Source organism: Osmerus eperlanus, chromosome 20 (assembly GCF_963692335.1).
Source record: "Osmerus eperlanus chromosome 20, fOsmEpe2.1, whole genome shotgun sequence".
Classification (NCBI taxonomy): Eukaryota; Metazoa; Chordata; class Actinopteri; order Osmeriformes; family Osmeridae; genus Osmerus; species Osmerus eperlanus.
Window position 1 is genome coordinate 10,364,540 of NC_085037.1, and position 12,528 is coordinate 10,377,067.

At 48.0% G+C, this 12,528-nt stretch overlaps 1 protein-coding gene across 1 annotated transcript in view; it reads left to right on the top strand.

The window, feature by feature from the left end:
- kcnh8 (potassium voltage-gated channel, subfamily H (eag-related), member 8) overlaps positions 1-7,104 on the top strand; it is a 22,652-nt gene extending 15,548 nt beyond the window's left edge. Inside the window, exons 10-15 of the mRNA XM_062446082.1 lie at positions 1,005-1,043; positions 2,473-2,614; positions 2,753-2,838; positions 2,947-2,976; positions 3,077-3,156; positions 5,975-7,104. Of these exons, the coding sequence (XP_062302066.1) occupies positions 1,005-1,043; positions 2,473-2,614; positions 2,753-2,838; positions 2,947-2,976; positions 3,077-3,156; positions 5,975-6,589 (992 nt within the window). The 3' untranslated portion in view covers positions 6,590-7,104. The remainder of the gene's footprint in view (positions 1-1,004; positions 1,044-2,472; positions 2,615-2,752; positions 2,839-2,946; positions 2,977-3,076; positions 3,157-5,974) is intronic.
- The last annotated feature ends 5,424 nt before the right edge of the window (positions 7,105-12,528 follow it).

Consider the following 12,528-nt stretch of genomic DNA (forward strand, 5'->3'; position numbering starts at 1 on the left):
GTTGTGGTGTGTGTCTGTCTGGCTGGCCATGGGTCTGGCTCGGTATATTCATATAATATATTTGTACTAATAATGAAGAATACATGTATTATTTCACCATTGTCACCACTACTCGGTTCATGCACATATTCCACCATGCTGTTAGAAGTAATTATGTTTAAAACTGTCCCACAGAATGCAGGAATAAATGAAGGCAATAGTTTGTGAGAGTGATAGAGGGAGAATGGAAGAGAGATGGAGAGCAGAAATAGCTTCATCTCCTGGAGGAACACTGCAGGAGTAATTACAATCAGGTGTCTCTTCAGCATCTCTCTCTTACTCCTTTCTCCCCCCCCCCCTCTCTCTCTCTCTCTCTCTCTCTCCTCTCTCTCTCTCTCTCTCTCTCTCTCTGTCTCTCTCTCTTTCACTCTTTCACTCTCTTTCACTCTCTCTCCCTTCCTCTCCCTCTCTCTCTCTCTCCTCTCTCTCTCTCTCTCTCTCTCTCTCTCTCTCTCTCTCTCTGTCTCTCTCTCTCTCTCTCTGTCTCTCTCTCTCTCTCTCTCTTTCACTCTCTCTCTCTCTCTTGCTCTCTCTCTTTCTCTCTCTCTCTCTCTCTCTCTCTCTCTCTCTCTCTCTCTCTCTCTCTCTCTCTCTCTCTCTCTCTCTCTCTCTCTCTCACTGCTGTCCCATTTACGCACAAACACGCAAATACACAGACACATAGACTAAAATACACTTCCAGTACACACACCGCTGCAGGGTGACAAATTAAACTAATGTTCGGAGGGGCATCCTGAAACTGAGGTCAGTGTCTTTGTGGGAAATTAAGTAATTACCCAAAATGGGGGGGGTTTCAGGGCGAGGCCAAGGGAATTCTTGGAAGACAGTGTTGCCAAGTTCTGTTTGTTAGGGCTGTGGTTACTGTTCCACTGTGGCCATGGTTACAGTACTCGGGTTAACATGATGTTGTCTTTTCACTTCGTATGTCCCGGCTCTCACTCTCACTCTTCTCTGTTTCCCTCAAGGTCATCTCCAGAATGGTCAACAAACCATTAGATACTCAGGTACTACTCCAAGCACACACACACCCTCACACACACACACACACTCACACACACACATACGTAGGTACACACTCGCATACATGAACAGGTCATCTCCTGAAAAGGAACACTTTCAACAATGAATCGTAATCTGTGACACCCATTATTATTATTATTATAAGCTGTTGGATGCCTCGACCTAACACTAATGCTGAACAACAAAAATGACTTTTTTAATGTGCCCATTTCTTCTTCTTTACGACCAGTCCCACTGGAGTTACCTTCTTGATTCAGAGCCCGTAAATAGCTCAGAATAATGATGTTGAAAACTTCCTCCAAAATGATTTTCCCTGACAGTGCGTTCAGCTGCAAAAGAGTGTCCTCGCCTCTCTCCCTCGCTCTCCTAATTGACACAACGGCTCTTTGGGACATAATGACTGGAGTGCTGATGGAGAGCTCGGTGGAGGTTATGGGGATGGAGGGATGAGGAAAGGATGTTAATTGATGGCTAAGCTACGAGTTCATTGATTGACAGACTTTCCGAGGACATTTTGGATCCGTTATTTACGTTGTTAAAGTTCTTAAAATGAACCTTGGTCTTATTCTCAATAAATATAATTCCTAAAGACCATTGGAGGTCAATCATGAATAACATCATTGCATCAGTAACCTCAAACTAACCTGATTTAAACTCAGAACATTGGCAGGAAATCAATAAACACGGTATTTCGGTTTTTGTCTATCCAATTTTACGAGAGGAACCTCATGAGAGTTCTAGCACTCTACAGGGAGGGTGATTACGGTGAGGATGTTTATTATTGAACCGCTTGACCTGAAGCCGTGAGGGTCAAAGGTGACACTGGTCGTTACAAATGAAGGCCGAATATCTTATGCACAGGTCTTTTTCTTTTTCTTGGCACTAAGCCTCTCAAAAAGAAAATTGTTGGAGCTCCAAAATAATCACTGAACAGACCACTCTCTCCTCTTTCATGGTATAATTAGACATCAGCATCAATTCAGTTGAATCCAAATGCAAGCGCTTACTATAAAGAGGGGGGGAATGGTGTTAGCAGCCGACAGCAACTTCACAGACATATAAAACCTGAAAAAGGTTCATCTTCCTCAAGGGGGCCGAATGTTCTTCAGCCAAGAATTTAAGTAATAACATACACTATGTCTTTAACTTTTGACCATGTCTGTCTCTCTCCTGCACCAAGATTAGCCTCTGATGACCTGTCCCAGTGTTCGAAGTGTAGGCTATCTAAGTGTGTAAAATGTCACCGTAAACTCAACGTTGTTTCGCATCTCCTTTCCCTCTGCTCTCAGACCGGAGGGAGAGGGAACGGGATTCAAGGCTATCCATCCATCATCGAACGCACGGAGCAGGAGGAAGAGGAGGAAGAGGAGGATGAGGTTGTGTGTGTGTCTCCGTCACCGACGTGGGACCGAGGGGTGCCCGCCAGGGACGGGTCCAGCTGCAGGCTCCCGGCGGGCCGGGACAAGCAGGACAGCCGAGCGGAGCAACAGAGCAGCGGGAGATCCAAGAGGAGATCCAAGAGGAAGATCAAGATCCATCAGACAGCCCTCACCATGTTGGGACCCGTCTAACCTCAGCCCCAGGTGTGTGTGTGTGTCTGTCGTTCTGTCTGTCCATCTGGTATGTAGTCTCACAGTCGGTTCCCAGTATCCAACATCTAATGTGTGTGTGTGTGTGTGTGTGCGTCCTGCAGGGTAGTGGATGGTACAGAGGACAGTGATGGAGCTGAGAGCTCCCCAGCTTTCTCCTTCTCCCCCAGTCGAGCGCGTCCGGTCAGCTGTCCTGACAACACCCCAACAGGAGCCCCGGCCTCAGTCCCAGCCTCAGCCCCGGCCTCAGCCCCGGCCTCAGTCCCAGCCTCAGCCACAGCCTCAGTCCCAGCCTCAGCCCCAGCCTCAGTCCCAGCCTCAGCCACAGGTCTCTACATCCATCACAGTAACCTTAGAAGTCATTTAATCTGCTGAGTAACAGTAACAAGGCAGATATGATATCACTTTCTGTCTGAATTGCGTTGCAGACATTCTGCAGGTCAGCACTGCAGAGTTAGCAGCCAAGGCGGACGAGACCAGGGGAAGACTACAACACCTTGACCAGGAGGTACACGTCTTTCTGTGTTCATGTGTGTGTGTTGGTGTGTGTATGTATTCATGTGTTTGTGTGTGTGCTCATACGTGTGTTGGTGTGTGTATGTGTTGATGTGTGTGTAGGGTTGGCTAAAACATTCCGCATTACTCAGGTGTGCTTCTGGCGCTCAGGAAGCCCCAGCCATATGGCCTTCTCTGGTGGGGAAGAGATGGATGGAGAGATGGATGGGCGAGGACAAATAGAGGAGGGAGAAACAGGTAGAACAGCAAGAATGTCCCCTTGACCATCTCCAGGCGATTCGGGGGAGAGGTAGAACAGGACAGTGTAGCGTCACAGACGGAGAATGCTCTGGAACGCTGTGTTGCGAGGTGCCTCAGAATGTTCAGGCAGCATTCTGGAATTTGTGGTTTCTCTCAGTTCTACACACAGCGTCATATCCCATGGCTTTGATTGGCAGGTGGCTAAATTGACATTAGGCTTTTGGCAGGTGAGGCGCGGTGTATGGATCCCCTGTGGTGTCTGACTGTATCACCTGGTCTGACCTGATGGAGAGAGGGAGGGAGAGAGGGAGGTGTTGAAGGGAGAAAACAGAGAGGTAACTAAAAAAGAAACAGAAGAGGAAACGAGGATGAATGTGGAACATGAGGGGGCACGGCCATAAGTGCAGAATCACCTCTCTCTCTCTCTCTCTCTCTCTCTCTCTCATCTCTCTCTCTCTCTCTCTCTCTCTCTCTCTCTCTCTCTCTCTCTCTCTCTCTTTCTCTCTCTACCTGTCTCCCTCTCTCTCTCTATCTGTCTCTATCTGTCTCCCTCTCTCTCTCCCTCTTTCTCTTTGTCTCTGTCTCTCTCTCTCTGCGAGGACAGTGTTTGACAGGTTGTCTCTCAGCATGGTCTGCAAGCTTTGTAATCCTCACCTGAGCCAGACCATGCTGGTCGCCGTGGGTGACGGAAAGGAGGAAAAGGAGGAAGGGAGGGGTGGTGTGGTGTAGGGGAGTTAGTTCGACCCCTAACCCCCTCTCCTCCCACAAACACCACACCCCTCTGGTTGTAGATCCTACTCAAGTAGGGTTTTTTTTTTTCGAGTCATAAACCCAATTTCAAGGACAAATAAAGTAAAACAGCTTTATACTGTGTCTGTGTAAGTGTAAAACAATTCCATCTTGGCCATATCTATCTGGATCAATAATTGCCTACTTTGCAGTATATTACCATCCTCAATTATGTCGGAAATCCCACTAATGCTAGATCAGCCAACTGCCCAATGGTCTATGAACTATAACACCTGCCCTTTGAACCCTAAGCTTCCCGCCTCACGATTGATGCACATTCTCCCAGCAGGACGTGGATGACTCATTAGTTTGGAGGAACACAAGGCCAAAGGGGTGACCTCTACTTCCTGTAAATCCTAATCAACACCTTGGCAGGAGATCTGGAACAGTGACAGGCTCCCATGAACGTGTCAACCTTCAGTAATTCTCCTCAGAACATTATGAGGTTGACATACATATCTGATCCACAGGGTAGAACGTTGACTCACAACTACAGTACCACAAACACACCCATGCACACCGTACGTCACACCATATTCATTATTATGGTCTATCAAGGATCTATGCATGATCAAGAACCTTAGTACTAAGGTAGCTCTCAGTTCTTACAACTGATTCATGGCCAGAAGGTTTTTCATTCCACCAACGGCTCTGGAGAGAATTTAGGGTTATGGTCTCATTGGAAGCGTATGGGTGAAGTTAACCTTGAGACACCTGGTACCTGGAGCTGCTGGTCTGTCAGTCCGTCTGTAGTTCATGTTTGTCTGTTTCTATCTCAAAGAACATGCTGTCTGTCTTAGAGGTGACATGAGGCTGAAATTGTGTTGGCGGCAAAGCTGATTGGACTGGCCTGCCTCACTCAGCGCTTCTATTTTTACCGGAGCCTTAGTTTATTCTGTGAGTTTCATCTGTCTCAGGAGAGATGCTGGGTTCGGGGGGGGGGGGGGGGGGGGGGGGGGGGGAAGAAAGAGAAGGATGGAGAGGGGTGAGCAAGATAAGATAGGGAAAGATGCAGTGCTAGGGAGCACGGAGCAGTGAGGCCTCTACAGTATGTGCCTGGCTGGTTCTCCTCCTGACGCCTCCTGACTCCATGACATCAGCATGATTTCCCAGTGTACCACGGCTGTGTGCTGACGCGTGCGTCCGCTTGTGTTGAAGTGCATGGCGTGATGGATCACTCCGCTTGCTTTGAGTGACACGGGCAGCTGGCACGTTGGCAGGGTGCCTTCGCCGTTCCCTCTCTGGGAACACCAGTGAAATACTGTAGTACTAATCACCCCATGGTCTTACCACCAATCAGAACAGAGGGTGGTATAGACCAAGGCTTGTGTTGATATTGGGAGTCAGGTGGCTGAGCGGTGAGGGAATCGGGCTAGTAATCCGAAGGTTGCCAGTTCGATTCCCGGTCATGCCAACTGACGTTGTGTCCTTGGGCAAGGCACTTCACCCTACTTGCCTCGGGGGAATGTCCCTGTACTTACGCTAAATGACTAAATGTAAATGTAAATGATAATGCACAAGTCATAATTGCTCAAAATGCCTGCCTCGAAACAGACAATATTACCTGATCCAGAATGGCTGTCGTAATAATGGTTGATTTAGGGTGGCAAGGATGAAATTGATGGTTCTCTATTGGTTGATTGCCATTGATAAGAGTCAAAGTGTTACCAATTTGGTAGATCCTCAGGCATGGTCTGAAAGGCAACACCTAAATGTCAGCCTGTTGTATTTTCTCTCGAATGTCCGTCTGTGACAGTGGCACTGTGTGTGTGTGTCCTTAGGTGACCTCTCTGGGGAAGGAGGTAGCGGACCTGGGGAACTTGATGAAGGGCATGGCCCACCTGATGGAGTCGCTCCTGTCAACGCCCCCTTCAGTCTGCCCCACCCACTTCTCCTCCAGACACTCCGCCTACCTTTCACACCCCACCCCCCCTCAGTCGTACCCCTCTGAGACTGCGCCCCTCTGGACGGACACGGCCCTCGCCACCGCCTCTCCTGTCACGCTCGCCCAGCGGCACCTTGGGATACGACATGCAAACACTGACTCAGCCGTCCAGCCTAGACCACCGGAGACCCAGCTGAGGTACTCCTGTCCCGGCCCAGCCCCGGGACCCCGCTCACCCCCCTTCCTCCCGTACAGCTCCCTCCAGCCAGCCCTGTCCTCCTCCTCCCTTACGGACACCTCCACGGAGCCCCTGCTGCCCCCCTCGCCCCTTGCCTTGTCTGGGACCCGCCTCTACAGGACGGGGGACGCTAGCAGCAGGTCACGGGCGCACAGTCTGGAGACCCCTCCTCCACCTCCGCAGGAAAGGACACACAGGGGCGTTTCTGCCCTCCTCCACAGCTCTGGGAGTCTGCCTCGACCCGGCAGGAGGTACCTGTACAGGGATTTGTAGCAGACTGTTGTGGACCGGACTCTATTGTGGACTCATGTGGACTAATTGGTGGCCTGGCTTAGGTATCTGTAGACAGCTACAGACTGGACAGATAACCAGGTTCCAGTATCAGCAGTGTGACTGTGACAGGAACGCACAGAGATCTTCTATAGCAACTTCTCATTTCCTTTGGTTTCCAAGGCACGTTTTTTAAAATATAAAACAATATAAAATAGCATGGGGGAAAGTAAAGATGCTGCAGCTAGCTAGGTGCTGTAGTAATGTTAGATTTACATTGTAGAGATATTAGGATATATCGAGTTGTACTGTAGATGCACGATGGGTGGCAGAATGATGGTGGCTACCCCACCACCCCCCCACTACCTCCTTCTCCCCCAGGCCAATAGGAGAAGAACAGCAGGAAGACAACGTTATTGAGGACAGCGGGATTAAAGGAGAGTGGATCTGGGCTGGAGGAGAAAAGGATGGAGGAGGTGGAGGGGGTTCTTTCCTGCTCCTTGCCCACGGCTCGTTTCAGGTTGGCTGGGTTGGATGACAGAGTGTGTGGGGATGGGAGGGGGGGTGGGGAGCGGTAGATGGGAAGGCTTCCAGTTCTTTACCCACTTCACCCCCCATCCTGATTTTTTTGTCAATGTCTGGTCCACTGGATATGAGGCTGTCTGGCTGGTGGCTGGCTAGCTGGTGGATGGGAGGCTGGCTGGCTGGTGGATGGAGGGAAGACTGGCTGGCTGGCTGGCTGGCTGGCTGGCTGGCTGGTTGGCTGGTGGATGGATGGATGGATGGATGGATGGATGGAGGGCTGACTGGCTGGTGGATGGAGGGCTGACTGGCTGGTGGATGGAGGGCTGACTGGCTGGTGGATGGAAGATTGACTGTCTGGTGGATGGAGGATTGACTGGCTGGTGGATGGAGGATTGACTGGCTGGTGGATGGAGGATTGACTGGCTGGTGGATGGAGGGCTGACTGGCTGGTGGATGGAGGATTGACTGGCTGGTGGATGGAGGGCTGACTGGCTGGTGAGTGAGTGAGTGTGAGGCTAGCTGGTGATGGCTGGATCTGAAGGAGAAGAGGATGGTGTTTGAGAGAAAAAGGGTGAATTGTTGGAGTCTGCTCTTTAGCGCTGGTCCCCTGGGGGAAGGAAAGGGGGGAGATGGGGGTGGGAGGTGGAGGGGAGAGAGGGGCATGTAGTGCCAGGGGCGACAGCCCCTGCTGTCTGTTGTCAAACTGTGCACAGCGAAGGGACTCACTTCCTCTTTCTTTCTCTTGTTCTCCTCTTTCTCTCACTCAGTCTCTCTCTGTCTCTGTGTTTGCATGCCTCTCCAAGCCTTTTCAGTTGTGCCTGTAGACACAAATTAACACGCTGCATGTCACTGTATGGAAATCCAGCTTGCCAATTATCTATTTAAAGGAAACTTGGTTCATTCTTTAATGAACACGGCATTTATCTACGCATATTTATAGGCTCTGGGTCTATTTATAAGACTGAGCAATTTTTAGGCTTAGCCAGGAAAAGATACCCCTGTTGGGATAAGGCCTAAAGACAACTATTAATACATAATTTGTTGATGAATTTCCATCCATATTTTAGAATCTCCCCCGGTTACCGACTCTGAGATCCATATCCTTGAAAAATCAATTGAAGGCAATATTTCAACAGTTTCAAAGCACAAGAGAAATATTTTTTGTTATATTTCTATGAATGTATAGACACTAAAGATGTATTTTTTTACCTTGTGAGTTTAAGGGGTAAGTGGTAAACTATTTGAGTCATGTGATCATAAAGGTGGTTGTGTGTGTTACATGAGAAAAAAGAAAAAAGAGCTACATACTGTAGAACCATCCGTAACAACCTAAGAACCTATGAAAAATATATAGAATATGTTCTGGTTTTACATGGAAGCCTTTCTGGAACCCTAGAGAATACTAAGGATAGTGTATATATATATATATGCCTTTATAGGGTTTTACAAATGGTTCTACCGGATATAGCAGCAATGAGCACAGACAACACAATGCATATTCCAGGTTTTCCCTGTCATAATGGCTCTAGAATGTAGGATTGCCTCTTGGCGTCTCTGCATACAGAATGTACTGTAATCAAAATACCTTTTAATTTGAATATTTATTAGACAAAACATGTTATGCTAATAAACAACAAATATGACTTTCATGTTATTATTTTGTGCATGTCGTGAGGTGAATTCGTCTTTCATGAATAACAATGGTAGAAATGATACGTTTCACATTCCACAAAAGACAGCAGAAATACACCGGATGGGATCATGAATCACTCTGTATACATTTCCGCTTCAACGTCTTTCCGGCAAAAAACGTGGCACGTCCTGTCACGACACAGCACGGGCCACGTGGGGCCTTCCGGACCAAATCCACAATGGTCAGTTTGATCACTGACTTTTCAGACGACAATAGATGCTCCGTAGCTAATGAGATCAAACCAGACCCTGTCATGTTCGCCTCATTAGGGGATGATCACACTGACCCAGCGGAGTGAAGGAGATGACTGGGGGAGAGTCGTGCGTCGAGGAATCCACAGAGCGCACCGGGCCTCGGGAGGGAGACATTGTTTCTAGAACGTTCCAAGTAAGGGAGGAGTCAGGTGGCTGAGCGGTGAGGGAATCGGGCTAGTAATCCGAAGGTTGCCAGTTCGCTTCCCGGTCATGCCAACTGACGTTGTGTCCTTGGGCAAGGCACTTCACCCTACTTGCCTCGGGGGAATGTCTCTGTACTTACTGTAAGTCGCTCTGGATAAGAGCGTCTGCTAAATGTAAAATGTAAATGTAATGTAAGTACCTAATGCAGGATGCACACTGGACCTGGAAAATCTGTTATTCTCTCTGTAAATATCCCACCTCCCTTGGGTAATACCGGTTGAACATTGTAGGTTTTAATCTGCTGTATCTACACATCAGGAGACGTTACGTTGGTATTACCCATGCTAACATGCTAACTTGTCTTTCATATGTATCAGGTGTGTCCAGTTTCTGTCCAGTTTTCCCTTTCTCATGCAAGGAATAAGCACCTGCTTTCTCTCTCTCTCTCTCTCTCTCTCTCTCTCTCTCTCTCTCTCTCTCTTTCTCTCGCTCTGTCTCTCACGCACAGACATACATACACCACCTGTATACAAACACTTCAGTCAGGATGTGCCAAGCAGACACGAAGGACACTATTTATGATGACAAACACATTCCCTGTCACGCAAAGCATGCGGTTTGTCTTTGTTGTGTGCACTCACAGCGGTGTGGATGAGTGTCTTTGTCAACTCTTGCAACGGTTGACCAGAGGCGAAAGGCAGTTGTCATCACGCCTGTGCAGTGAGGGGGGTGGGCGGGGCCGAAGGGGCTGTGTGCCTAGGTTGGGTTGCGTTGACACACCTGTCGAGGGGTCCAGCTGCTTCCAGCCAGCTTCATACTGTCTCATGGAGGGGAGGGGGTTGATTCAGAGGAGCTCAGTGTATAAGTGTAGTATGAAAGTAAGCATTTGTGTGTGTGTGTGTGTGTGTGTTAATATTGGTTTGAAGTGATGGTTTTTGTTTTCAAAGAAGGGAGGTGAGGGGGGCCACACATAAGAGTTAATGATGATGACAGTGTGTGTGTGTGTGTCCTCGTGATTGTGTGTTTGTGTGAAGGCTGGGGAGGCAGAGAAGATGTGTGCTGAGAGAGTGTGAAGCTGAGCAGGAGGGAAGGCTATGGTGACAAAGCACTCCATGGGAGTGTGTGCGTGTGTGTGTTTAGCAGGGGAAAGCATGTTTGGATGGTGATATGTGTGTTTAGTGTAGCCTTCTACACATCTGTGTGGAACTTTGTTATTTGGCTTGAGTTTCTGAGTCCCATCCATTTTTAATGGTGGACAAACAATCCCATCCTGTTTATGCACCATTTTCTCCACCTGCTATATGCCTCATATTTTATTCACTACTTCCCACCTCTTTTGTCATTAGAAGGGGGGGGGGGTTTGACAAATGATTGTCTATAAAACTGTAGACACAGACATGATGAGAGAGAGATTGAGGAAGAGAGAGAGGATATCGAGAAGAGAGGTGCTTCAGCAGGGAGGATGTTGAGATAGTCATTAGGTGTGTCAACATTCCCTTCTCCCCAAATTCCCCTGTCTGGGGATTAACAAAGTGTTATCATTTGACATCCAATTGCATTACCTAAACTCATGTCTCAATATAGTCTTAATGTTGTATATTCAGATCGGTTATTACCACTGTTATGTATCACTCTGAGTTATGTGTGTGTGCAGCTGGGGGGGTGTTTGTGTTCCTCTTACTGATGTGTTATAACCCAAGCCATTGGTTTTCACTCTACTTTATGGTCAATCGTTGTACGAACCACACACTCATACACACGTATATACACACACTCATACAAACGTATACACACACACTCATACACACGTATACACACACACTCATACACACGTATACACACACACACACATAAAGAAATATTATTCTATTCACACATTTTCTTCCATTCAAATAGCACTTTGTCCCTGTGAAAAGAGCCTCTCTTTTTTTCTCATACTTCGCCTCAGATTTCAGTACAAAAACACCCTCTTTGCAAGAGAACTTTCTAAATCTCCCACAGAGTCTGTTCCACCTTTTACGTAAATAAAACGGATGTGTAGTGTATGCTATGTTTTGGTTAAGTAGTCTAGAATAGGTTGAACAGAAATGTAGATCTGGTTCATTTATGTTTACAGGTTTTGTTACTTTCAGAGAGATTAATCTGTCATTGTACATGTGAGATGAACCATACACATTCTCTTAAGTGTGTGTGTGTGTATGTGTGTGTACAGGGGGTGGCTCGGGCTAGTAAAAGGGTTCATGCATGTATGAGGGAGTCAGGTGGCTGAGCGGTTAGGGAAGCGGGCTAGTAATCAGAAGGTTGCCCGTTCGATTCCGGCTGTGCCAAATGACGTTGTGTCCTTGGGCAAGGCACTTCACCCTACTTGCCTCGGGGGAATGTCCCTGTACTTACTGTAAGTCGCTCTGGATAAGAGCGTCTGCTAAATTACTAAATGTAAATGTAAATGTAGGCTTTGCATCCCTGCGTTTTGCTCGTCGAGCTCGTCGAGCTCGTCGAGCTGAGGCGGCAGTGGGGGCCAAGGGCTTTAAGACGAGAGGAAGGCTTGCGGGACGACCGCGGCTTTGATGAATGAGTCTTAGAGCGCAGCTCCCCCGAGTGTCCGCTCCACTCGGCGGGAGAAAGGAGAGAACAATGCGCATGCCGGAGAGGGAGATTAATGGTAGCCTCTACTCTAGATGATGTGAGCCTCGCTCGGACGCCATGGTGGCTTCTGAATTGCCTCTTTTGTTGCTCACTTATCAGGGACTTGTCTTCCGTTTTCAAGAGTGGGAATTGCATGATATCAGCTTCTTCACTGTTGTCGGGCCCCAGAGTCTGCTGAAGGCCAACAGCTGCTCCTCCATTGACTAGTGTAGGCTAGTATAGGCAATGTATTCAAGTATGCATCTGATAAAAAAATACCCTGTTACTAATGTGACTAACTCTTTTTATTCAAAGCTTTTGGCTCCTGGTAGCATAAGACATTATGACATAAGTTGCAGTTTATGACTGTGCCTGACTGAACAATGTGCTAGGCCTTAGGAAGCTGTTTTGGCTTGTCCTGGAGCCTGTATAAGGTGATGGAGTAAAGACTTCCCAGTCTATCCATCGCCAGTCTTCTGATTATGTAACAGCACACTGTGAGGTGCAGATAAGTGAAATCTCCAAATGCAGAAATTGCTTTGTGTGCGTCTCACACGCTTGTTAAAAAGCGACGATGCCACTGCTTGGATCGTCAATCACTCATGCGACCGCGGCAGCGGGAAGGTAAATTGGCTTGCACGCAGTGCCGGAGGAAAATCTGCCCACTATGCATAACACAAGGTCGCGCATATTTTTCGATG